At 45.3% G+C, this 27,736-nt stretch overlaps 1 protein-coding gene across 3 annotated transcripts in view; it reads left to right on the top strand.

The window, feature by feature from the left end:
• The first annotated feature begins 419 nt into the window (after positions 1 to 419).
• RAB11FIP1 (RAB11 family interacting protein 1) overlaps positions 420 to 27,736 on the top strand; it is a 30,761-nt gene continuing 3,444 nt past the window's right edge. The window contains exons 1-5 of one of the 3 annotated variants that reach the window (XM_041752932.1): positions 420 to 848; positions 15,745 to 16,187; positions 17,324 to 18,125; positions 19,142 to 21,022; positions 21,796 to 21,904. In XM_041752932.1, the coding sequence (XP_041608866.1) occupies positions 472 to 848; positions 15,745 to 16,187; positions 17,324 to 18,125; positions 19,142 to 21,022; positions 21,796 to 21,904 (3,612 nt within the window). In that variant the 5' untranslated portion in view covers positions 420 to 471. Of the gene's footprint in view, positions 849 to 1,101; positions 1,169 to 15,744; positions 16,188 to 17,323; positions 18,126 to 19,141; positions 21,023 to 21,795; positions 21,905 to 27,736 lie in introns of those variants that run through there. The other 2 variants (XM_041752933.1, XM_041752934.1) reach the window with 2 other exon arrangements.

The raw sequence follows: 27,736 nt of genomic DNA, 5'->3' as shown, positions 1-27,736 counted from the left end.
GCTCATTGTCAGCTTCATGGCACCTCCTGATCCACAACTCCCCATGTGCCGGGCTACGTTATCATTTTTAAAGCAGTTGCACGAGGTGATCGTTATCAAAAAGATGAGAAGTGATGCATGCCGGGTCACACGCCCGCCCGTTGGCGGGGCCAGCCTGGAAGTGAGGTCGGGCTCGTGCGACCTCGCCCCGTCCCAACACCTCTCGCTCCAGAAGCCCCCGAGCCCCCGCTCCCGGCCCCCGCCCCGGAGACGCCGGCCTGAGCCGCAGAGGCCGGGTGGGGTGCGGCAGGTGAGGCGGGGCGGCGGGGGCGGGGCGGCCGGGCGGCCGGGGCGGGGCGGGGCGGGGCGGGGCGGGGCGGGGCGGGGGCGGGGCCGGAAGCCTTAAAGGGGCCGCGGCGGCGGGGCGGGCCGCAGAGCCGGCCCGGCGCCGCCACCTTCCCGGCCTCTCCGGTCCCCAGCGGCGCCGTCACCATGTCTCTGGCGGCCTCGGCGGGCCGGGGCCCGGGGGCCGTGTGGTCCCCGACGCACGTGCAGGTGACGGTGCTGCAGGCGCGGGGCCTGCGGGCCAAGGGCCCCGGGGGCACGAGCGACGCGTACGCGGTGATCCAGGTGGGCAAGGAGAAGTACGCCACCTCGGTGTCGGAGCGCAGCCTGGGCGCGCCGGTGTGGCGAGAGGAGGCCACCTTCGAGCTGCCGCCGCTGCTGTCCGCCGGGGCCGCGCCCGCCGCCGCCGCCACCTTGCAGCTCACCGTGCTGCACCGCGCGCTGCTCGGCCTCGACAAGTTCCTGGGCCGGGCCGAGGTGGATCTGCGGGAGCTGCACCGGGACCAGGGCCGCAGGAGGACCCAGTGAGCGCGCGCCGGGGGGCGGGGCCCGTGCGGGAGGGCGGCGGGGCGGGGCGGGGCCGTGCGGCTGGGCGCTGAGAGCCTCGTAGAGCGGGCGTGGCGGTCGCCGTGCCCCGGGTCCGGGGGGGCGGGCCGAGACAGGCCTTGGGACAGGGCTCCCGGGCGACAGCGGCCTTCTCGCTTAGCTTCGGCTTCTCCAGGCCGTCGGGCAGGCCCCCCCGTGCGTGCGCTCCTTTGAGGCCCGCGTGAGCGGGGGGGGGTGGGGGGTGGGGGAGCACCTGGGTGTGTGCATCTGCGGGACGTCGCTCAGCGCCCGGAACTTAGTAAGCACTTAATGAATTTGTGATGAATGGAAGATACTTGTGGGCTGACGAATTCTTCTTACTAGTGTGGGTGGTGTGGTTGTCGGATACAGATCTGCTGGGCATTTCCTGGGTATTTCACTGTCCTGGACCTGGAGCTGGGAACGTGTGGGCCCGGGCTCAGGGAAGAAGATCCGGTGGAGGGTGAACCCCGCAGACACTCTGGCCCTAGAGGCTCACGCACGGACATTGCGGGGTGGAGGCCGAGGACTAGGAGTGCCGGCCGCCCAGAGACGGCTAGTGAAGAGAATTTGCTTCTTTCTCTTCCCCTTTTCTCCTCCCACCCGCGTCCCCGCCCCCCAAAGGATGCTAGAACGGTTTGCTCCTAACTTCCAGTCTGAAAATTATTAGGCGTGTTTGCCTTGAGCCCCAAGTCAGTAAGGACTTCCCAGTGCTGGTTGGAGTCGGGGTCAGTCCTTGGCTGAGCAAAAGTGGGAGGCATTTGAGCAATGCCGGGTAGGCATTGTTTCTTTTTGGAGTTTGTCAGGTTCTCTCTGGTCGTGCTCTGTATGGATGGCTGCTCACATGTAGCTTCTCAGTCTAGAGTTGTGTGCTAGGGTATCTCACTCCCACAGGGAAAGCTGGGCCTCACCCAGTTCACTTCAAGGTGTTACTCATTTATTTGTTCTCTTGTGCAGGTGTTTGCCATGGAACGTTTGATTATGCTCCAGTACTGTACCAAAAGCTGGCCTCCTTAGCTTAATTGGTTACTTTGCTGGACCTTAAACATGCAAGTCAGTCATATTACCACATCTCCTACAGTTTGCGAAGCACATGGATTCACATTGGGTGCTTTAGATATAAATGGGGTTTTAACCTTCCCTTGTGAAGCGGATGGGAAAAGCCAGAGGGTTGGAAGTTACCAGATTCCCTTGTATGCATCGTGGGTCCAATTTCAGCTTGCATGCTCGCAAATGCAATACCTGATTCACTTATCTGGCCAAAGATGAATAGGCATTTCTGAATTCAAATCAGATAAAATAGAGCGCCTTGAGGTGAGGATGAATAGGGTATCTCTTGGCATTAACTTACAAGCCATAAGGAGTATTGCCATAAGGAGTATACCCAGTATACCTCCTTTGCTAAGGAGGCGCCGAAACAATGCTAATTTTCCATTTGATTAAATAATATTTGGGGCCTTGGCTTGGCTTCCTTTCCAAGTTCAACTGGGTGCCATTTGGCCATCCTTTGTCTTGTTCCATCCCAAGATGCACGGATATTATCATCTGTTTCTGCTGTTTCTCATGTGAACATTTTATTCCCTTGAAAGATAGATCTCCTGTACCAGCCAGAGATGAGGATTCCAGATTCCTGGTTCTGGTGCCCACTCTGGTCCTGACTCATTGTTAGGCTTCGGGCTGCTCGGTCTCTAAACACCCAGATTTCCCTATTTATGCATGGAGCTTGTTGCCAGGCTTAATTGATATTTATAAGATGTTTCTGGTTCCTGGATTACTGGGGCCTGTGTATCAGCTCAAAAGGTTCTTTTACTGCTTTGTGAGAAATGACAGCCTCCTTAAGATCTCTATTTCAGGAAGGGTTCCAGCATCTTCATTTGTCTTCCTCGCCAATGTAATCCTAAACCTACATTGTTACTCCTGTCTCTATTGTATGAGCTGATTACTACTTAGTCACAGTATCAACCTGTAGGAAAGTGATGCTTAGTTGGTATGTGTGTTTCCATAACTGCAAAGGAAGTCTTCTTTGCCCCCCTTAGCAGCCCGTGGAATTGCAAGCTTTCCATCTGCTGCTTCCTGGGACTTTCCAAGGTGCCAGGGAACCTAGTTAAACCAAGCCTCTCTGCTGCCCTGGTACATCACTTGGGTGCTCAAGATAGCTGAGATTTGGAGAGTGAGATATATACTGAGAGTCAGAAGTTTACCAGAAAGAAACTAGTTAGGCTAGGAAAGTCATTTGAACTAGTTATTAATGGTTTGACTCCATGTTAGATATTAAACACCAGCAACAAACAAAAGCTTGAATTTTGGTCTCTAGGTTTATTTGTGTGTACGCATGCATGTGTGTTAATCTTGAGCAAAGAAGAGTCTAGAAACTCAAGACGTTAACAGCTAACCGTGCTAGAATTTCCCTTTGTTCTCTTGATAAGCCCTCATCTATCATACATTTGGAGGCAAGAGAACTATGCTTTTCGTGACTCAAATTTTGCAGACCTCAAATTTAGTATGATGACACATCTTTAAAACACCAAACAGGGGATCCCTGGGTGGCTCGGTGGTTTAGCACCTGCCTTCAGCCCAGGGTATGATTCTGGAGTCCTGGAATCAAGTTCCGCATTGGGCTCCCTGCATGGAGCCTGCTTCTCCCTCTGCCTGTGTCTCTGTCTCTCTCTCTGTTTCTCATGAATAAATAAATTAAAAATCTTAAAAAAAAAAAAAAACACCAAATAGAAGCTGACATATAGGTAGGATACTTTTAATAGAAAAGAGTACGGGGATCCCTGAGTGACTCACTGGTTTAGCGCCTGCCTTCGGCCCAGGGCATGATCCTGGAGTCCCAGGATCGAGTCCCACGTCGGACTCCTTGCATGGAGCCTGCTTCTCCCTCTGCCTGTGCCTCTGCCTCTTTCTCTCTCTCTCTCTCTGTGTGTGTGTGTGTGTCTCTCATGAATAAATAAATAAAATCTTTAAAAAAAAAATAGAGAAGAGTACATGACCCTTATCATTAAGAGGAAATGGAAATGCGTTAATTTTGCACATATTCTTGCTTCTTAAAGATCTGAGGTCATAGTTGGGTCTTGGTTAAATGAGAACCAGTTAAAGTCTTATAATCATAAAACAGACATGAATCTGCAAGGCATAAACAGGTGACCAACCTTGTAGGATTCTCTGCTCAGCTCTCTAGTCTCATGTAGTTTGGGATCCTAGACATAAGGGGGAAAAAAACTTTTTGGGATACGAAGAGCAATAAAATATAGGGAAATAATCTGTTCAGGACTGATTAAAATAAACATCCATTCAGTCTGATGACTCGAAGGCCACTGTGTAACTAACATCATGAAACTTAATGCTGTCATAGTCTTCCAGCCATGACGAGAGAGTGAGTGATGGAGAGTCATTTTCTTACATCTCTTAAAGATGCAGGAGGGAATTTGGTTGCATATAAAAGGATCTGGTTATTAATAAAGTTAGAGATTTTGAAGAATTGTGTTAGTAAGATGCTGTAGTTAAATTGCCAAAGGAAATCTGGGTTATTAAAAAGAAATAAGGACTCAATAGTTGTTTTTCTGGAAGAGTTGGATGCAGAGAAACGATTTAGATGAGCCGAGAGATAAATAAGGAGTCAGTGTTGGTGCTTCTACTGTCAAGTTTCTGAAGTGCATTTAGGTTTTTGTTTTTGTTTTTTTGTTTTTTTTTTTTGTAACAAATTGGAGAATTGGCACAATGTTACCGCTTAGATTTTCCCTTTCTTGGGATTCTCCTTAAAATTAAATTGGTCTTCACTGGGGAGAAATCCTCCTGCCTCTCCCGGGGCCCCTCCCACTCCTGTGTAGGAAAATGATAGCTTAGGCTGGGAGCCTGAGTTCTCGGTCAGCTCTGGGAGAAGTAACCCTAACCTGTGTATAGCCACGGGATGCAGTGACTTCAAAGAAGGAGGGTGCTTTAGAGTCACTGTTCTGGTGATGTGAAAGATGTTCCCTCATGGTCTTACTTGATTATGATTTCATCTGTAGGACATTCAGTTAGCTTGGGGAAAGTTTCAACTGCCTTTTCTTTTGTCTTTAAAAGTATATATATAGTACATTTTAAAAATTGAAGTATAGTTGACACGCAATATCGCATTGGTTTCAGGTGTACAACATAGTGATATGACAGTGCTGTAGGTCATGTTGTGCTCACCATCAGTGTAACTGCCATCTGTCACCGTACAATGCTATGACAGTACCACTGACTGTTCCCTATGCTGTGCCTTTCATCCCCGCGTCTTACTCATTCCATAACTAGAAGCCTGAGCCTCCCACTCCCTTTTGCCCATTTTGCCCATCCCTCCACTTCCTTCTCCCTGACAATCGTCCTCTTGGTTCTCTGTCATGATGAATCCATTTCTGCTATTTGTTTTGGTCTTTAGGTTCCACATATAAGTGAAATTGTATGGTATTTGTCTTTCTCTGTCTTACTACACTTAGCCTCTACTAGGCCCATCCCATGCTGTTGCAAATGGCAAGCTCTCCTTCTTATATTTTTAGTAAATATTTTTTTAATACCTACTATGTGCCCAGCACTAGGGTGTAAACAATAGTGACCAAAACAGACTTGATCCTTGCTTTCAGGAAGCTCAGAGCCCTGTAGGGAAGATAGACCTTAAATGGATGAACCCATAAATAAATAATCATATATTGTGATAAGTAGAGGAAGAGAACAGGTGTCATAAGAGGATAGATCTGGAAGGATACGACTTGAAGAAGGAGATGGCACATAACTTCTTGGAGGCAGGAACCTGAAGCACGAACAGATTTTTCTGGTGAAAAGTAGAGGAAGGGAACTTGAGGTAGAGGGAGAAGCCTGTGCAAAGGCCCTGAGGTGGGAATACCTGGGAAGCTGCAAAGACTGTGTAGATTGTGGCTGAAGAGGAAGGCAGGGCTTCATTTAAGAGCAATGGGAAGTCACTGAGTATTAAAAGCAGAGGGGTGTTGTGATCTGGAATAGTCAAAAATCACTGTGGCTGTTGGGTAGAGAATGGATTTGAAGCAGGCCTAGCCTGGAATCCGACAAAATGGGAGTCCGTTGCACTAATCTAGGCTACTGATGGTGGTGGCTTGCACTAGGGTGATGGCCATGGTGGTAGACAGAGGTGGTAGGTTTCAGAATTATTTTGGAGGTTCAGTTGGCCTGGTTTGTTGATGGATTGGTTGTGGGTGGGGGTGAGAGGGAGGAAGTGATGAAAATGAACTAATAAAATAAGGAGAGCTTGCTGTTGAAAATGAACCAGGAAGTGGTGGCACTTTTCTTTCCCCTAGCAGCCACTGTGATACGAGAGTGAGGTCACCATTACAAAGACAGCTTTGGGCAGTGACACCTGTGAGTCAAATCTTCTATTGGAATGAATTAGTAGGAAACATTACTGAAATCAGGGTGTATATGTGTGTGTGCATGTGTGTGTGTGTGTCTCCAAGTATTTACAGTTTTAATACAGGCCAAGTCTTTGTTTTGTAATCGTTTATGTAGCTGATGAAATCTAAATGGTGGCTCTAACACAGCTGATGGAGTCACTGCTTCAAGGAGTACAGGACTTAGAAAAGGAAGAAAAATCATATATAACATTAGGGAAAATAAACCCATAAGTGAAATATAAAACTCTGGAGGCAAGTAAGTCAACCCTTTACGTGTTTTTCACATTAGGGAAGGTAAGTGTACAAAGGAGTCTTGTGCCTTTTTCATTTTGCTTAAACTTCCTTTTGGTTACAAAGACCTCTATTGTGTTTCTGTAACTACCTAACTACCGTCAGAGGGAGGTTTTTGTAAATAGTATCTGATGTGTCATTTTAATTGTAGTGATTAACTAAAAAATGTTATAATTATGTTAAAAGCAATACACGTGCTATTAAAATGCTGTCCACTCCAGAATCGATTTACTAAACTTATTCTTTTCCCCCTTAACAGTAATCTTAGATATCCATTAAAATACTATTATTTTAGTTGCCATACATCCTAGAAAACCATGCTCTGTGCTCTACACTCATGGAGTCACTCACTGTGGCTTAGTTCCAGAAGGATTAAGAAGCCCTAGCCTAACAGAGAAAGTGATAAAAGGCCTTATCTTCATCCCAGGGCCATCCCTTGGGTGGCCTTTGATTCTGAGTCTTGTGCAGATCTCTAAGCCTGGGCGGGGGGGGGGGGGGGGGGGGGGGGGGGGGGGGGGGGGGGCTTTGAATTCCAACAAAATCAACACCCCAGCCAACCCTGTATTGGTTGTTTGAAGAAAATCAGTCCACCGCCAAGATCATTTGTTTGAGAACCACTCCTCTTAAGGTGTCCTGAGTCAGATCTGGTGCCCCAGCTGGCTCAGGGGACCAGGCCTAGCTTCGCCTGCCTCTCCCTTGGCCAGGGACCACTTTCGTCTTGTTTTTTGCTATGTGACCTGATGCAGCACCTCATAACGTGTGTGAGTGAACGAATGGCTGAGGTCCCCGTGGGCACAGGACAGGCAGTTGTTTGCCAGCGTGGATGCGGAAAAGCATTTAATCTTACATTCAGCCTGGTAGATTAAAGACGAGGGGGTCTGGGGTATGAAGTCAGAGCTCTGCTTCTTTCAGATTTCTCAGTTTGGGCCGTGGTGTGTTTGCCAGTGCCTTAACACCGAAGAAGCAGGTTACCTTCTGCTAGGGATGCCTTTGGCAAAAGAGCTGCTCTCAGCTCCTAATGAGATGAGAAATTCCTTTCCTGCAGGGAGAAGTCTGTAGATAATCTGTTAGAAAAAAATCAAGGATTTTAGTCTCCAGGGTGTCCCCAAGGGACACATTGAGGAATGTGCCTGTGGAGAGAAAAAAGGCAGTGGTAATTAAGTGTCCTTTCCTGAATGCTGGCCTTTGAATGCAGGAGAGGGGAGGCATTTATAAGAAATCCCAGAAAAATGTTTCTAGGGGCGCGGCTGCTGCACACTTCACTTTTAAAATACTCTTTTATGAGAAAGGACGTGGCTAAACTAGGTGGAACAATTAAGGCTTCCAGAAAGCCTGGTCTGAAAAGGCCCCTTGTAATCTTGAAGAATGGGTGTCCTGTGCGGAGGGCCCCAGGGCGGCTGGGTCCTGGGATGTAACTTTGGGGGTGTTGCTTCCTCCAGCACAGGTCTGGTGGGGTTTTCCTTGTACCTAATGGCACTTCTCATTTTTGCTAATCATCGGTTGTTAATACAGGATTTTAAAATGTGGGGTTTTTTCCCTCTCCTTCTTGGGACTTATCTTGATTGCGAGATAAAAATCATAGATACTTTACTTCCTTGCTGGGAACTCTCCTTGAAAGAGTGCAAATCTGTCTGGGGGTGGTGGGGAGAGGGCTGTTAGGTCCCTTTCTGCGGGGGCTGTGTGTTTTCTTTTGTCCTGGTCAAGAGATGGGGAACCAGGCTGCTGCATTTTTGTCCCATTCTTAAAGTCTCTTGGCGTGAGTGATAGAAAACCCTGTAATGGCAATGAGGTTGTTCTTTGACAGGCCAACTGGGCAAGAGGTGAGAGACCCAATCTGATGGTAGAATATTAATGTTTGTGGCTTTTTGAGATACTATCAAGTAAAAAAGAAGTCAGTAAGTAAACGATTATAGGAGAGGTAGTCTTCCATGTTTAAGAATGCATTGATTTTTCTAATTTTTATTTTTAATTTTATTCATTCATTCATTCATTCATTCATTCATTCATTCATGAGAGACTGAGAGAGAGAGAGAGAGGCAGAGACACAGGCAGAGGGAGAAGCAGGCTTCATGCAGGGAGCCCGACGTGGGACTCCATCCCGGGTCTCCAGGATCAGGCCCTGGGCTGAAGGTGGTGCTAAACCTCTGAGCCACCGGGGCTGCCCTATTGTTAATTTTTTTTTTTAAATTTATTTATTTGAGAGATTGCGAGTACAAGGCGGGGAGTGGCAGAGGGAAAGGGAGAAGTGGCCTCCTCACCGAGCAGGGACCCTGGGATCATGACCTGAGCCCAAGGCAGGTGCTCAACCAACTAAGCCACCCTTGTGCCCCCATTTTTCTGATTTTTAGAGAATCTTAAAACTGATGCTTGCTATCACTTTCAGTCCTCGCCTACAAGGAGTTTAGCACGGAGTACTTACTTTCCACTTAGAACATAGGTCTTGATTCTGCTAACTGCAGTCAGTTGTGTCTCTCCGCAAGGGTTTGGAAGCCCTCTGCTTCTTGCTCCTGCTCTGGAGAAACACTTAAGAGTTTTGTCTGAGGGTCATTAAATCTCTCAGTAAGTTACAGGAAATCTACACTGATCAATGTATTTTAAAAACTCTTTTGTCCTTTTTAATTTTGGAAATTGTTAATACAAACTGATTTTGTAACTGAGTCTTTTCCTCCTCCCTTCACGTGCAAACCATTGTTATTTGGATTTGATGGACAAGGTTGGGTGACTAAGAGTATAGCCCGTCAGATATGTTAATATCTTATGTTCCCTTCCGAGAACTGTCTGAATGGGTAGACCGTGGTATACATGCACTTCACGGAAGGTCATGCAGCCATTGGAAATGGCAGGTATGAAGTCTGTGGGGCAATAATGTACAACACACTATAAATAAAATTGCATGTATGCTCTGGTTACACCTGAGTAAGGATTATAGCTAACACTTACCGAGTGCTTACTAAGTGCCAGGCACTGTTCTAAGCACTTGATGTTTATTAGGTCATTTTATTTTCATAACATCCTGATGAAGTAGGTGCTTTTTAGCCCTGTTTCCGAGGAGGAGTCTGAGCCACAGAGAGGTTAAGTAACTTACCTAAAGTCTCTCAGCTCTTGACTGTTAAAATGTACAAGAAAAAAACCTCGAGAAGATACATAAAAAGATAATAATGGTCAGATTAGCATGAAAGTGAGCTCAATGTAAAAAAATTACTAAAATCTCTTTTTCTCTCTTTTTTCTTTTTTTCTCTTTCTCTCTTTCTCCTTCCTTCTTCCCTTCCTTCTTCCTTCCTTCCTCTTTCTTTCCTCCCTCCATGCCCAGTTCGACACAGGGCTTGAACTTACAACCCTGAGATCAAAACCTGAGCTGAGATCAAGAGTCAGGTGCTTAACCAACTGAGCCACTCGGGCAACACTAACAAAAAATTTTCTGTAGCCTGTTGTGCTCACTTTCTAAGAGAATTTCCATAGAGCACATAATATGGAAAAGACCCAAAGCATTTTTCAGCCTGCTTTTCTGTTCTCTCTCCTTTAGTGTGTCACTTGCCAGCTTTTAGGAATGAGTATGGTGGCTACAGGTAGCCTTTCAGTGCTGCTAGAGTGGCTGTCTTAGGGGCTGGGGTAAAAAAAAAAAAGTGAGCCATTTGTTTCTCTCATGGCTTACCACAAATTCTTCTAAATTGTTGACTATGGGCAGAAAGGAAGGGCCACCTAAGAAGGGGAGGTTGGCCCATTGGTCCTTCTGCATTCAGAGTTAGGTAATGATGACCAACTACCGAGGGCAATAATCAAACTTGTTAAACTAGTTAGCCTCTGTAGGGTACACACCACAAACATTTTATGGGTCATAAATGTCTCTGTCCCTGCTTGCTATGGCATTGCTTCTAGGCTACCAAGTGAGGGGTGTAGACATTTCACCTAGATAGACTCACCCCTCTTCAGAACACCTTTTAGATGCTCTCGACTGCCAACCCCACGTGATTTTTTGCCTTATTTCTATTAGTAAGCCAGCTAATGAATTGCTGTTAAAAACTTCATCTAAGGAAGATGGAGAGTGCCCTCCGTGTCACACACTCCATTAGGTGCTGTTCTGTTCTTCCTGCTTCTTCCCTCACCTGAGGCCATAATCCCCTGGGTCATGATGCTTGGTTACCGTGGAGGTGACTCATGCTACGAGTCACAGTGGAGATTTTTCAGGAGAGAAATAGGCTGTCTACCACTGCCCCTGGAGTCCCACCTGGACCCACAGACAAGGATCCCTTGAAGTTAACACACATGAGTGTGCTGAAGTAACTGTAGAGCTGGGAATCTTTCTTCCCCTCCCTTTCCTGGAGCGTCCTGTGTCTAATACAAGTATGCAGTATTAATTAATTTTGCTGGAGCCCATAAGTAGGTGGTTTGCATAGCTCCTTGGGATTCAATTTTGTTGAGGACTGACCTTGTTTGTGTGTGAGAGTCCTTATTTGGGATGAAATTGTATACTTTAGCAGACATTTCTTCCCATGTCTAATTATTTTCTCATGCTTCAAAATCAGAAAGAAAAAGGCAGCAATGGTCCTAAGGTAACACTCTGATGTTTGGTGAGCCTGGCCTCTTTCTCCCACTGGAGGGTATGCCTTTTTTTTTTTTTTTTAATGATTTATTTATTTATTTATTTATTTATTCATTCATTCATTCATTCATGAGAGAGAGAAGCAGAGACATAGAGGGAGAAGCAGACTCCTTGCAGGGAGCCCAATGTGGGACTGGATTCCTGGACCCATGATCACACCCTGAGCCCAAGCCAGGTGCTCAACCTTTGAGCCACCCAGGCATCCCCAGAGAGTATGCTTTTTAGGGCAGAATCTGGCCTTTTCATTTGGTATTTTCAGTACCTACTATGTAAAAATGTTTGAATTGAATCTTTGAAGCCATCATTTCTCTGTACATGTCTGCCCTTAGAATGTTTTAAAGGACAAACATGTTTGTTTCAGCTGCAGAAAGATTATTTTTGAGGCGTACCAGCCAGTCCTTTACAAGTATAATCCCGAAAGTCTGCATTGCTGTGAGACTTTTCATTTCCCCAGAGCAGGAACCACACTGCCCTCACCCTGCCACATTCCGATGGAAGGGCCCCTGTGATCAGCTTTCCATGTATTTGAGCCACGTAGTGAGAAACAGAGGTGCTCTGAAGCATACCGGCCCTGAGAATTGGGCAAGGTCGGATAATTTTAGCTCTTCTCAAAGTGACTATTTAAAAGCCCAGGAGATTTGACAGTGTGAACTCAGGCAATAGAAGACATAAATGAATTTTTCTATATTTTTAGGTGTTGTCTTTTTCAGTTTGACCAAAAAACCCAAAACCCCAAACTCAAAAACCTCTGAAAAGCAGGACAGCCCATTTGGATAATAGGCATTTTTGTTTATATATGCCCAGGACCATCACTTGGCTGAGGGGTGTGGAGGGGTACGAAGATTGAAGTTTTCATATTGTACCATTTAGTATGATTTGAATTTTTACCTCATGCCTGTTATTCCTTTAAAATACAGTTTATATAAGTTTTCGTCATTTTCTATGTATTCAGAGATCCTTTTAATTTTTGAAGAACTGAGTTTTTAATAATAATTTAAAATATTTATTTGATTATAGAAGAGATCACTTAATTTTCTTGATAGTTTGCGGGATTTTTTCAGAACATGGGCTTAAAAACAAACTCACTACCTTGGGATTATGGCTTTCTTTCTGTACTCTGCCCTTTGGACTAGGAAAATGAACCCAGCCCTGATTTCTGAGATAATTCAAGCTTTCTGGGCCTACATGAAAGGTAATGCTGGAACACAGCCATACTGCCATCACAGGCTGTGTGGCCATGCTGGGACTTTATTATTTATAAACTATTTCCGTGAGGTGATGGAATTAAGTGAGCTAAAAAAACCAAATGGGTAGAAAACTTAAAATTGGGGCACCTGGGTGGCTCAGTCAGTTAAGCATCTGCATTTGGCTGAGGTCATGATCTCAGGGTCCTGGGATGGAGCCCCAGCACCCTTGGTGGGGAGCCTGCTTCTCCCTCTCCCTCTGCCTTCCACTCCCCCTGCATGTGGATGAGCTCTCTCTGTGTGTCAAATAAATAAATAAAATCTTAAAAAAAAAACTTAAAATCGAATTGATGCTTGAATGTTGAAACCCACGAACGTGTCTGGTTTGGGTTCTTTAGGGTGAGACATTTATGAATCACGGCTTTCATTTATTATTGAATTATGCTTGTGCCAAAAGAACCCTTGCTTAAATGGTTTAAATTTAATAATGAGGGTAATATTGTTAAAAGAAACAATTCCTGTCTTCCTTCCAGCTTTAATAAAGCCAAGCACAGATTTTTTAAAATTCTGAACATTTGCATGGGGGTTGCTTACCTGTGATTCAGTCTGCTTTTCACATCCTTAAATAGCCCTGTGACTTTCTTGGCTGCCTGGTGTTTGGTTTTAGGTATGCCCATGAAAATAAATGATAGGAACAGTTGCTGAAGCATCTATTCACACCTCCTAGTGGTTTTAGAAGTTCCCTAAACAAATCCCACTTTAGTACCCGGAGACCGAACCTGTGCATCAGATAATAATAGGTCCCCCAGGGAGGACTCTAGAGTTAGTTGTAGCTTCACTCCAAACAAACAGACTGGCACTGATACTTTTGGAAGGGTGGGCTAGTCCCAGAAACTGTCCACAGCAAGCTCTGCAGGTCACCTCTGCATCCCCTGCAAGACTAAGGGGAGAGGCGAGCTTGGGGAGGCGACCTGACCTGACTGACTCACCTCCCCAGGGTGGAAAGATGAAACTGCTTGTGGCCTCTGTGGTCATCTGAGCTCCACAGTCAGCTTTCAGCAACTTCTCCTTTCCAGGTGCCTGCAATGGATATTTACAAAAGCTAACCACCCTTCATCACCAGGGCTACCATTTAGCCACGTGACTGTCTGAAGAGAAAAATACAAATAATCCTCTGGACGTCTAAATGACATACATGCAAACTATTCCAGGTTCGGTCTTGGAAAATATAGTGGAAAGACACCAGACTGGCCGGGATGAGGTTGTGTATAAACACCTTCCATCTCCCCCCAGCCTCCAGCTGTGGCCTGTGGTTTTAAAAACCATAAAAGATTTCCCCCTAAAGGTCCAGAATCATAGCTCACATCACTTTCTCCAATGTTGGCTATATTTTTTTAAATCTAGTTTAAATTCTTCTTGATGACTTTGCATACTGAACTTTTATACAATCTTATGATTTATGATGGGTGGCTGGCTATGGTGGGTTTTCCCCCTTTCTTCCGAGAACACTTTTCTTTTCCTTAGTATTTTCTTAATGTGAGGACTTTTAAGTGAGCATCTTAAACTTGCATCGGAAAGAATTTGAATCTGAGCCCTCCTCTCATGTGTTGCGAAGATGGCCATTGGAAGGTGGTGCGCTTGGAGACAGTGCGAAGCAGGAATCTTGGTGTAAGAGAAAGAATTAGGAGCTTTGGAAAAATGCAGAACTGATTCAGAATTCTGCTTATACCCTTTACCAGTCACAATACCTTGTATGAATGACCTCACTTGTGAGCCTCACTGTCTTCATAAAATGGGTATAATGTACACTCTGTGTCATTCTTGTGAGACTTAGATGAGGACGTCCCTAAGTGTGCACAGTGCCAGGTATACCAGGTATACCATAGGTGCTGTATAAGTGTTAGGTGTCTGCTTCTCTGTGCCCCTTTCTTCTCAGTGTATAGTAAGCTAAGGTAGTGGGGCAGTGATGTGCCCTGTGAGCAAGACCTGCTGAGGGTGAGAAAGGAAATTGTGCTCATTTGAGCAAACCTATCATTTCCTTAACGTCCATGGCCCTCAGCTCTTAAGTAGGTCACTGCAAAGAACATCCACATGTGGTTTCTCAGTCTGTGCTGGAAACCCCAGGGATGGCTGTTGATGGACCATGTATTCAGACTTCTGTGCTCTGTAGCAGTCATGCTGCTAATCAGGCTCACATTCTTGCAGTTCACCGATGGAAAATGTAGAGGGATTCCCTTTTTCTGAAGTCTGTCTTTCAGTAGAGTTGGGCAGATAGAATATTCGCCATATCAGGACGCTTCGGTGGGTCAGTGGTTGAGCATCTGCCTTTGGCTCAGGGCATGATCCCCGGGTCCTGGAATCGAATCCCACATCAGGCTCCCCTCAGGGAACCTGCTTCTCCCTCTGCCTCTGTCTCTGTCTCTGCCTCCCTCTGTGTCTCTCATGAATAAATAAATAAAATATGAAAAAAAAGAATATTTGCCACATCGTGAAATCGTTTGCAAATGACCAGTTGAAATACTTGAATAATGTTTGAAATACTCCTCTTCTGATTATTAAACTAGGAAATGATGCCTCCTTTCAATTTCCTTTTTTTTTTTTTTAGTTTAGTAAAATATATATAGCAAAAATATGCCATTGTAGCCATTTTTTAGTGTATAGTTCTATGGCATTAAGTACATTCACATTTTGGTGCAACCATCACCACCATCCCTGTCCAGAACTTTTTTATTTCCCCAACTGAAACTATACCCATTAAATACTAATTGTTCATTCACTTCTGCCCTCAGCCCCTGGCAACAGCCATTCTACTCTATGAATTAGACTGCTCTGGGTGCCTCATATATGTAGAGTCATACAATATTTGTCATTCTGTGATTGGCTTTTGTTTCACTCTTTTTGAAACAAACGAACAACACATATAAGCATTTACTCTGTCTTATATTTTCTATTATTCCCTGACAGGGACCATCCTATAAACTCGCTTTTTTTTCTGAGATTTTTACATAAATTTGCATTTTGTCTTCTTAACTGTTTGTATGAGATCTTTGCATTTTTACTCTATTGAAGAAAAATACCAGTCATAGGAAATGATTTGATAGGATATTTTATTTATTTTATTTTCAGAAATAGCTATTGAATCAAGATTCTAAGTGACTATACATGAAGTATAAGATCCAATCATAGCTTTGCCTAGTGGGTGTCTTCTCAAAAATAAAATTACCAGTCCTGACCTCAGTCCCTGTCCCACCCTCTACTCCCAAGAAGAGAGTCCAAGAATATGTTTATATAAGAGGCTGGTGGTAGCAGAGAAGAGAGGCCAGTCAATGGGGACTGTGAACATTGTTTTAGGCTTTTTGATCCCAATGTAACCTCTCAGCCTTTCTCCTTGTAGGTGGTACACCTTGAAATCCAAACCAGGAAAGAAGGATAAAGAGCGAGGAGAAATTGAGGTTGACATCCAGTTTATGAGAAACAACATGACTGCTAGCATGTTTGACCTCTCCATGAAAGACAAGTCTCGGAATCCATTTGGGAAGCTGAAGGACAAGATCAAGGGGAAACCTAAGGACAATGCATCGGACACTGTCTCTGCCATCGTTCCCAGCGTGACGCCCTCAGCTGATAGTGACGACGAGTCTCCTTTAAAAGACAAGAAAAAGAAATCGAAGATCAAGACTTTGTTTTCCAAGTCTAATTTGCAGAAAACACCACTTTCCCAGTCCATGTCTGTCCTGCCTACGTCAAAGTCAGACAAGGTCTTGCTTCGTCCTGGAGACTTTCAATCCCGGTGGGAGGATGATGACAATGAGGATGAGTCGTCTTCTGCCTCGGATGGTGAGTTTTCTCCTCCTCCTTGCTTGAGCACTCTTTCTCTCTCTCAGCCTACTTTGCTTTAAGAGAGAAGAAACAGGGCAGCCTGGGTGGCACAGCGGTTTAGCGCTGCCTGCAGCCTGGGGTGTGATCCTGGAGACCCGATCTCTCCCTCTGCCTGTCTCTGCCCCCCCTTCTGTGTCTCTCATGAATAAATAAATAAAATATTTTAAAACAGAGAGAGAGAGAAGAAACAAGTCTTAAAGATTTTGATTTGGTTCCTTGGTTACTGAAATGATGATCATGAGGGAGCTGGTGATGATGGCCATGATGGTGGTGACGATGGTCATTATGGTGGATAATCTTGGTTACAAAGTCTTCTCTATTTCTAAGTGCTCTGGTTTCTAAGAATGTATAAATTCCTTTTCTAAAATGTCTGGCTCTGTTGCTGATGTCCATTAAAAAAAGCTCTGAGAGGGCGCCTGGGTGGCTCAGTCAGTTAAGCATTTGCCTTTGGCTCAGATCACGATCCCAGGATCCTGGGATCAAGCTCCACCTTAGGCTCCCTGCTCAGCGGGGAGCCTGCTTCTCCCTCTGGCTCTCCCCCTGTTCATGCTCTATCTCAAATAAATAAAATCTGTATATATATAAAAAAGCTTTTGGAATTAACAGAATGCATGCATCCAGGTTTTTCTTTTTTTTTTAATTAAGGGTAAAATCATGGAACCTTAGAGTAATTCTGACATTTCATTAGTTCATCAGGTATTTATTGAGATCCTATTAATGTGTTTAACCTTCATGGGAATTATCCTTAATTAAGGTTGAGGAATCTAGTTCCTTTAACTGTGAATTTGAACTTCAATTTCAATGCCTAAATTCTTACTTTTGGCCAGATTCGGCCCTTCTCATTGGTTTAATGCAGGGTTTCTAGACCTCAGCACTCTTGGCAGCTTGGGCCAGATAACTCCTTGTTGTAGGGGCTGCCCCATGCATTGTAGGATCTTTAGCCGCATCCCTGGCTTCTACCTGTTAGATGCTGTAACACACCGTCATGCCAGTAAACAAAAATGTATTCAGGCACGGAGAGATGTCACCCCTTTCCAGTTGTGAACCACTCGTTTAACTTGTTTCCTTTTGGTTTTTGTTTTTCTTCCCTGCAGTCATGTCTCCCAAGAGAACAGAGAGTGCAGATCCTAAGCAACTGAACCAGAGCAATTTCAGCCTGCCCAAGAGGGAAGGACCCTCCTTTTTTGGTGGCCTTCGGTCTAAGAATGATGTCCTTTCTCGCTCTAACGTCTGTATCAATGGGAACCATGTTTACTTGGAGCAGCCGGAAACCAAGGGCGAGACGAAGGAGAGCACTCCCTCCTCTTCCCCGTCTCCCCAGGGCTTCCGGAAGAAGCATCTGTTCTCTTCCACCGAAAACCTGGCGACTCGGCCTTGGAAGGAGCCTGGGGATGGAGGGGCAGTGTCTTCCGACAGGCGGTTGTCTGAGTCTTCCACAAAGGACTCTCTCAAATCCATGTCTCTGCCGTCCTACCGGCCACAGGTCAGTGGGGATATTCGGGAGAACGCAGCACCAGCGAGCTTGGAGGCTGCAAAGGAAACCAAAGAGAGCAAGAAGCAGGAGAATAAGAAGTCCTCTTTGCTGTCCCTGGTGACGGGAAAGAAGGACGCAGCCAAGGGCAGCGAAGGCGGAAGCCCTCCTACCATCCCAGGGAAGGAGACAGAAGGCACATCGATGGAAGTCAAACCGAGGGAGGACCAGCCAGGGCCTGACGAAGACCTAGGGAAACGATCTGAGAAGGATACTGTGGCCGTTGTCTTTGGACAGGGCTGCTTCCTGAACCCGTTTGAAGAAGTGCAGGTCACAGAACCTGAACCTGACCGACAGCTCACGTTTGAACCCACACCCCCCGTCGGCTCTACGAGGGCACCGCAAACGAAAGCTGTCAAGCCGCGGTGAGTCCTAGCCCTCCTCGGGCAGGGGACCCACACCTCACTGTCCAGGGTAGTCAGCAGGGTCTACTGGCCGAGCAGATCTTGCTTGCTGGTCCGTGGTCGTAGCTGTGTATGGCAAGCATTTCATCTTCTGAGTTATTTTTATCAGCCTATACTGCCTGCCTGGCCCACCCTGCCGGGGCTGCAGTGGTGCATCCCAGCCCAAAGCCCCTGCCAGCAGGCGTGGTCTGTCCATCTCAGTAAGATAATCAGACCCCCGTGGAAAACCATGCTTTGCAGCTGACTCTGAGTATTGCAAATGGGAATGCCAGGTTTTGGCTGTGGTATGAGCAGAACATGTGTTTTTATTTAAAGTTCTTTTTTTGTTTAAAGTTCTTATCACATATTGCCCTTTCAGGAGGATGGTATCTTTCCTCCTTGCAACGTGGCATTGCTTTGCTGGCACGGGAGGCCTTTGGTCCACTCTCGAGGATGCCTGGGACGGTTCTCTGAGTGTTCAGTTGTGCATCTTGTTGCAAAAGCCTGAGTGAGCGTCGGGGGGCTTCTGCTTTCAGCATGACTCACATTCACACTGACAATGTTTCTGTGGTCTGGGGTGGTAGAGACTTTTTTTGAGATTCTGCTTTACTTTGATTTCACACACATGCACACACACACATACACACACACACACATGCACGCAGACTGTTCCTCTTCAAAACTGGTGCCTGTTACCCTGAGTGCATCCTTTATTGCTTTGAAATTTTCGATGTATTTTGTTTATCACCAAAAGAGACTGTAGGCTGTTGCTTTACCTGGAGCTTTCTGTGTTGCAGCAGCCCTTTGTGTGGCAGATGTGCTTGGTGATAAAAGTGTCCCTTTCATGTGTTATTAATGTTCCTTCTTTAACTTCTTAAAATACTGCCCCAAATATTAAAGTGCTCTCCCCTTTGGAACACCTTTATCTTTTAAGTGTTTATCGCCTCTCACAATGAATCTGCAACTGACCTGCAGATTTTATTTTGTCCTTTTTGCAGACTGGACGTGTCTCCAGAGGCTCCAGCCACAGCCAGGCTTCCTTCTTCCCCTGACTCTACTCTCTTTTTTTCTGCTCTTCTGTCCAGTTCTGGCCAGACACCTGTCCCTTCTAAATTGGGGCGTTGTGCAGAGACACCATCCTCTGAATCTCCTTCTGTCTTCTCTTTCTCATCTCCCATTGTGGCTCCCATTTCCACATCCACGCCAGTTGAAAACTGGCCCCCCACAGACCAGGGCCAGGCCAGTCCTGAAGAACCATCTTTGCTCCATAAGGCAGAATTGTTAAGAGAGAGTTTAACACAAGATCCAAAGACTGTTTCTTGTGCCTTGGGGTCACATTTCCAACAGCTCCCCACTCCAGCATGGAAGGGAATGGAAGATTATCCAATGGGGAAGACCAGTGAGATAGGCCTGGAGAGCACCGTCCGTCATGACTCAGAAAGGTCTCTCCTGAAGCAACCTGAAATGGGCCAACAGGAAGAAGTTCAGAGGGCTCCCCACTCAGAACAAGGCTATGCCCCTTCGTCTCAAGAGACCCAAGAAGTAACACTTGCTCCTTCATTCAGAAGTGGCCAGATCGAGAGCCCGGCATGGAGGCCTCTGATGGGGGAACACACAGGCTCAGAGCATCCATTTGGGTCTTTTGGGGAGAACAGAGTTAAGGGGGGCAGCATGACTTCTGCAATTAAAGAAGCGGCACCCCCTCTTCAGTCTGGAGAATCAGCTCCCACTCTTGGCTCTGTGATGCAGAGACACAAAGAGAATGTTGACGAAAGCCGAAAGAAAATCAAGAAGCGTGTATCATTTTCAGAGGAGATCTTTATGGAAGAGGAGCTAGAGGAGTCCACTGGGTTGGTGGAAGAGCACAGAGATAATCCCCAGGAGGTGACGCACAAAGGAGCCACCTCTGGAAACCTGTCAGATGGAGAGCCTGCTGGGTGTTTCCATGCAGAGGTCACAGAGACGGAAGCTGTGTCTTCACCCGGGCCAGTGAAGCATAGTGTGCCAGCTTCCATGGCAGACTCCCTTCACTTCCCCTCTTCCAAGGAGTATGTCTCAGAAGGCCCCGTGAGTGAGGCAAGCTCAGGGAAAGACATCCCACTCTTAAGGATTGAGCGAGACGATACGCCTATGGCTCAAAATCAGAGCAAAGCCAGTGATCACGAAGGTTTATTGTCCGATCCCCTGAGTGGCCTTCACTCTATCCCAGGTATTAACTCTCCAGTCATGGCTGATCTGGGCTTAACCCTTCCTGCAATTCCTGAAGTGGCGTCAGATGATGAAAGGGTGGATCAGGGTGAAGATGACAGAGAGACAGCCCAGGTGGCAGCCCTGCAAGTAGGACCTTCCTCCGTGAGCATGTCACATGCCGATCCTGAGATGCAGAAGGGGCCGAGGGGCGAGGCAGATGGGTGGGCGGCGCCTCTAGAGAGCCTGCCTGACCTCGGGTCAAAAGCACCCGAAGCATCTGTTATGGCCTCTTCAGAGCCAACTACAGCTTCAGGAATTCATAAACCAGAGCTTGGCAAGAGCTCAGGCTTGGATAAACAGCTGCCAGGTCCTGGCTGTGGCAAGAAGGAAAAGCTGATGGGAAATGGGAGGCCCAGCCAGCCTCCTGATACAGCCCTCGACTCTCCTGTACCCAGCCCCTCCTTTTCTGAGACCTTTCCTATTACACACTCTTTCCCCAGCCACCCACATGCTGACACTCACCACACCAGTACAGCAGAATCTCAAAAAAAAGCAACAGCAGAGGGCTCCGCTGATAAAGTGGAAAATTCTGGCAAGAGGAAGCCGCTTCTTCAGGCCTGGGTCTCACCCTCAGAGACACAGCCAGTCTCAGCTCAGCCAAGCACAGGAACGGGGTCAGCCAAGCACAGGTGAGAGTCGGGGAAGATTGTTTTGTCAATGTGAGCGATCCCCCCCACCTTCCCACGGCCCTTTTTGCCTTTTGCCTGTAGAGATAAGGGCTTTCTAGCTGCATGGATATCCAGGTGGTACCTCCTGCACATTTTGCTGGTAAGGCTCATTTTTAAAGGGTCTGCCCAGTGGTGGGAACACCTTCTCAAGACACTCCTGCATTTGCAGGGAGGATGCAATATTAGTCTTTAGAGATAGTTTAGGAATTACGCTGGACAGTCAGATTTGGGGCTCTCAGATCACAGAGATGTCTTGTGACCAGTACCTTCCTAGTATCAGAAACCAACTGAGATGGAGTGATAGAACGTAGCAGTGTTGGAAGCTTGCTTTAAGCTCCGCCCAAGGTAAAGCTGGCCTGTTTGTTCCCAACTCTTTATTGTGGAGGAACAGAAGGCTCTGTAGGGACTCACACAGGACAGTCCTAGGCTGTAGCTGCCTCAAAAATAAGAGGCTGTGTCTCGTGTTCTTCTGACATTGATAATGAGACAAGGGTCTTGTGAGAACATCCGGACATCTGGTTGTCGAGTGTGCTTGGTTGGTTTGTGTGTGGTGGCCTAGTGCTGACTGCCCTCGTTACCACAGGAACACTGGCGTGTGTGAGACTGCAGGTGTGCACAGAACGTATCACCACTCTGCCCTCCTGTCTGTCTCACTGGCTGCCGTCCATGAGATGGATAGTTTCTTGGTTTGGCCATTGCAGAAAGGTCTAAGGATCCTATCCTCTTCTCTTTAGACTTCATCCCGTGAAGCCAATGAACACAACAGCCACCAAGATTGCGAACTCCAGCTTGGGCACTGCCACCATCATCAGTGAGAACTTGATCAACGAAACCATGATGAAGGTATGTCTTCTCCAAGAAGTAGGCGTGCTACTCAGGATCTATTTAAAAAAAAAAAGTTTCTAGAGTCACCATTATATATACCTCCTTAAGGCAGCAGGTAACACCAGGAGCCACTTGACCCTGGGTCTTTGGATAATCTTTGGAAGTCCCTACACTTCCCAGGGGATTATTATTGTTCTCCTCATATTTACTTAATTATGGTGGATTGCTTGTATCTCAAGCAACGTGACTGATATGGGCGCTTCTTTCTAGCAAGAAGATATGACCCACCATCTGGTCTGTTCCAATCAGGGATTTTTCATTTTCCCACATATCCTTTCTTATCTTTTGGCAAGAACGTAAAATTCTTGTGGTTGTTAATCATTGCCTAGATATACTTTTTTGAAACTTTATTCTGCAGTCATTTCAAACTTAAAAAAAGTTGCAAAGAATAGTACAAGGAACCCCTATAAACCTTTCTTCCCAATTCATCAGTTGTTGACATTTTACCACATTTGCTTTATCATTTTCACCCCGTCTCTCCCCCTCCCTGTCTGTTCTCTCTTTATATATACATCTTTTTTTTTTCTTTTGTCTGAACCCTTGGAGGGTAAGTTGCCTACCTCATGCCCCTTTTACCCCTAAATACTGAAGTGTGGAATTCCTAAGAATAAGGACATTGAATCAAGATCAAGGTGTTTAAAATTGGTGTCATCCTCTTTTCTCATCTGTAGCCCATACATGCACTTCACCTGTTGTCTCATAAGTGTGCTCCTTAGTTTTCCTGTTTTTTCTTTCCAGTCCAGGATCCAATCCAGGATCTCTTGCTGTTTCGTTGCTGTCTCTCTCTCTAGGCTCCTTTATCCTGGAATAGCTCCCCCAGCCATCTTAAAGTCTCTCAAGATCTTGACATTCTCTAAGGCTTTCTATCAGTTGTTTTGTAGAATTTTCCTCGGTTTGGATTTGTCTGCTGTCTCCTCATGGTTTGGTTGAGGTCACACAATCCTGGCAGGAATTAACCTCGAAAATCGCGGGTCCCTCTTGGTGCATCATAAAAGGAGGCACATTATGTCCGCCTGTCGCGGTAGTAGGAATGTTAACTCTGATGACCAACTTTAGGAGGTGTCTGTGATGTTCTCTAGTGGAAAGTTGCTATTTTCCCCCATTTACAATGGGGGAAATTGCAATGATTTACAATCAATATGAAATTCGTGGGGAACTAATTTCAGATGACGTAAGTGTCTTGTTCCTTACCGACCTTTTGTTCCCAGGCTTTCATATGCATTGGTGAACATGGTAGTGTTTGAAACACTGTTCTTTTTCATTCAGTAGTAGATCACAAGCGTTTTTGCACGTTACTACTTAATTTTTCTTTAAAATGGTTATAGCAATATTTACTTAACTGTTCCCTTGTTATTGGATATTTGGGTGGTTTTCTGTTTTTCAGTGTGAATAACACTGTAGTCAACAATTTCTTGCATTGAACTTGTCCCCTTAAGCTAAATTTCCAGGAAGAATATCGCTTGACTAGAGGATCTCTTCTCTTTCAAAAGCTTGGGCTTATATCAAACTCCAATTAAAAAAAAATATACCAAAAAAAAAAAAAAAGCTTGGGTTAACTTTAAAAAAAGAACTCCTGCCCACCAGCCAAACCAAACCAACCCCCCGAATGGTCTCTGCTTTGCAGTGTCTCTATCCTGCCCTTTCTGGTTCTAAAATCAGAAGGATTTAGAGCACTGTCTTGTTGCAAACCTCAGGGCTTTGACTCATTGGTCACGTGGGCTGGAGGAGAATGATTTACTGAGGGACTGGTGGGCAAGGATGTGTTGCATTTCAAATATGTGGAGAGGAATTTCCTGACTACTGGGGACCACCATCAGTAGAAATAAACTTTATTTCTGTTTTAGTCGATGGCATCTAAACACTTCATTCAATCAGGGGTTTTACAGTCCTCTGTACTGTAAGATACCAAGTAGTTTTTGAGTTATTAGAACAGAAACTTCTTGCTTGTGTCTCCTTTACTCCTGCAAGCATTTTTAAAGTGCCAGTTAGTTGTTACTATCTCTGGCTCCATCGCCTGTCTGCCACCAGGAGCTAGTGAAAGGCTCACTGAAAGCTGGAGATTTGAGGTTCAGGTAAAGAGGCTGAGTAGTGGTAAGAGATGGTCAATGCGAACAAGTTAGCATCTTCCAGCCGCCTTGCCTTCTCTTCCCTTGTGCCACATGCTGCTGGGGCTGGTGGTAAGTGAGTCTCATTCTCAGACGTATCTGCCGTAGCCAGCATGGTGTACCTGCTGTGTTTTAGCCCCAGCCTAAAAATGCACCATGACTCGCCCGGCTCAATTTGGCTGGTGTCTGTGGGTGTGGAGAAGAGGGTGCGTGTACTTTCCTGGAGCTAATGATATTTATCAGGAAACCAGGCAAAAGAACAGCATAAAAGGGACAGTAATGAAAACCAGGGTCATGGAGCAGCCTCCCATCCCCTCTTCCTTTTACTGTGGAATGCAGCTGGGCTCCAAAGAGAAACAAACACCTAGCTCTCGGGAAGTGACCAAGACCCTTGGCTCCCATTTTATTTATTCTTCAAAGCTCATTTAGTCACGGGCTTATCTCCTGGCCCTGACTGAGAGAATAACTTGCCTTAAAACAAAGGCAACTGCTGCTTATTTTGCTCATGATTTGTAAGCCCAACCGCTGCCCCTCTGACTGCCTGCAACAAAGGGCTTAGTTCTGGACCATACCTAGTAAATATTCCTTTTTTTTTTTTTTTTTTTAATATTTTGAGTATATATGGAAAGTTTCCTAGAGACTCCTCGTGGCCCTCCATATAATAGATGCTTTGTACTAAGCCATAAATAATATTTATAAAAGTAACTACTCCTTGGAATGTTGCAAAGTAAAAGGTTAGGGAAAGAAATTGCGTAGCTAAAGTTATGAAAAGCTAGCCAAATCATTACTATAGTGGTTTTTTTTTTTTCTTTTGGTTACTGTTTTAGGGCCTCCACCCCTTATAGATGATTTATAACTTAGGAGTGTTATTTATTTACCCAGGTGGCTTTAACACTTCCATTTAAAAATAATATAGCCAACTAGATCCAAAAATCATCTATCCTGTTAATAATGGAAAAAGTTGGATACAAATTTGAATATACGTCATTATTATTACATCTACAGGAGGGAACATCCAATGTGAAAATCCTGGAAGGAAATCTGTGACAATGGGCACTGTTTTTTCTTGAATTAATGGGTATTTTCTTTGTACCTCTTCCTCGCCATGGCTGTTGCTCACTTTCTGGAATGCTGGATTGTTTTATAATTTTTTAAATCATCACATATCTAGGATTGCCTAATGATTTCAAAGACTTATGTACTTTTCCTTTGGATTATGATATCCAGATTAAATAGCTGTTTCATAGTTTGTAAGGCATGAAATGTACATGCCTTTTCAACCCCATGCATTTATCATAAGGAAATATTTTAGAGATATGATCAAAGATTTATGCTCATGCATTTTAATAAAAACAACCCTCCCCAAAAAACCAACCTAAATATCTAGCAATAGAGAGATGAGTAAAATATAATGAAATTTTAAGCCTCCAGGGGTGCCTGGGTGGCTCAGTGGGTTAAGTGTTTGCCTATAGCTCAGGTCCTGATCCTGGGGTCCTGGGATTGAGCCCCGCATCAGGCTCCCTCAGTGGGGAGTCTGTTTCTTCCTCTCCCTCTGCCCCTCCCCCTGCTTGTGTTCTTGCTTTCTCTGTCAAATAAATAAATAAAATCTTTTTAAAAAGTTTTTAAGTATCCATTAGAAATGATTTTTGCTAAAATTTAATGATAGGAAAATGCTCATAAAATAATTTTAAAACACTTGAAAGCCATATTCTGCATGATGCTTAAAGTTGTAAAACATACCATAAAGAAACCAAGGAAGAAATAAGAAACCCAACTGTTACGTGTTGAAGTTACATGATAATTTTTTCTCTCTTCTGTCTTTGAGATTTTCCATTATGAGAAAACATTCCCTTTATAGTGAAAAACAGAATTCTGTTATTTTGGGGGGAAATTAATTTTTAAAAAATATTTTATTTATTTACTTGAGATCCCAGGACCCTGGGATCATGACATGAGCCGAAGGCAGTTAGCTGACTGTGCCAACCAGGTTCCCCTGGGGAAATTAATTTTAATTCATTTCCAAAGTCTAGTTGACATATCACTCCCCATCTTTGAAGTTTGTTCCAGTCTCCTATGTAGCTGTGGGCTCTTGGTTGCCCAGCTCTCTGGAACCCAAACCCCTGTGCCCCCGTGTAAGGCACTGTAGGGACCTGGTCTCTACTCTCAAGGAGCACCTGCCTGCTCCTGCCTCCAGGTGACATCTTCCTTATTCATCAGTGGAGGGACACTTGGACTGCTTCCATAGTTTGGCTGTTGTAAATAATGCTGCACCCAACATAGGAATGCATATATATATTCTCCAATTAGTGTTTCTATATTCTTTGGATAAATACCTAGAAGTGGAATTACTGGATCGATTCTAGTTTTAATTTTTTAAGAAACCTCCATACTGTTCCCCAGTGGCTGCACCAGCTTGCATTCCCACCAACAGTGCATGAGAGATCTTAAGCATTTTTAAGTGTACAGATAAGTAGTGTTAAGTACATTCACATTGTACACCCAGTCTCCAGAATTCTTTTCCAGACACTCAACTTTTTGGTTGAAGATTGTTTTAGCATTACAAATAGGATGATTGAGGTCCAGAGGAATGTGTGCCTTCAACAAGTTGAAAAACAAAAGGATTAAGGGAGAAGTGGTTTTTCAAAAAAGTAGTCCAACATCTCACCTATTTCTGGGCAGCCTGTGTTAGGTGAAAACTTGCTCTGTGCATAGAAATGTCGGTGTGTACTTCTTCTTCTTTTTTTTTTTCTTAAGATTTTATTTATTTATTCATGAGAGACACACAGAAAGGCAGAGACATAGGTAGAGGGAGAGGCAGGCTCCCCACTGGGAGCTCCCCAGGACCCTGGGGTCATGCCCTGAGCCAAAGGCAGATGTTCAACCACTGAGCCACCTGGGTGCCCTGTCAGGGTGTGCTTCTAAGCCAGTAATACGGCACTCTGCTTTCCTTCTGAGCCAGGATAAGAGGGATGGGATTTCCCTCTGATTTCTAGCTAGTGGGTAGGCAGCTTACGTCACTGGACTGAGCAGGGCCTTTGATTATGTTGTCAAAAGAGTGAATGATGATTCTGCTCTTGACTTAGTTTCTCCAAGTGGAGACTTGGTACAACATAGTACCTTTTATTCAGTCCTTATCTTGTGTTTCCTCATGGTTTGGGCCTGGTCACTTTGCAGTTGGGTTCCAGTCATCCCAGATTATAAATGCTGATGGAATAACTCCTTAGGGCTCCTGCTCTTGCCAAGAGTGGTACAGCTCAGCCCTGGCTCTGGCCACTGTGTGCCCAGAGGGTACACCATGACATCTGAGGGTGATGACTAGGTGATGCATTGTGGTGGCACTTAACATATTTCTTGAGTGTGAAATGACTTAAAGTGGGGTCTCTGAATGGCCAGTGCATCAACCTAACCATGGAGTCCTGCTGAATGTAGTGGAGGAAGCAGCAGGTAGTCTGGGATGAGTGACTACCTGGGGTGATGGCAGGTGAGCATCATCTCCCGTATCTTCTGTCACTAGGGTTTCTTCATGGGCCACCTTAGCTTGGGGCTCTCAGCTTCGCATTGATATTTCACTGTGCCAGCTCCTAGTGTTCACAGACTTCCAAATCTCAAAATCCCATTTCCTAAAATCTCAAAGCCAGAGTCTAATCCAGGGGTTTGTAGCCTATGAGCCAAGTATGGTTTTTAT

The sequence above is a fragment of the Vulpes lagopus genome, chromosome 4, assembly GCF_018345385.1.
Source record: "Vulpes lagopus strain Blue_001 chromosome 4, ASM1834538v1, whole genome shotgun sequence".
NCBI lineage: Eukaryota > Metazoa > Chordata > Mammalia > Carnivora > Canidae > Vulpes > Vulpes lagopus.
Note: the sequence above shows the minus strand (reverse complement) of the source record. Positions and strands in the feature narration are given on the sequence as shown.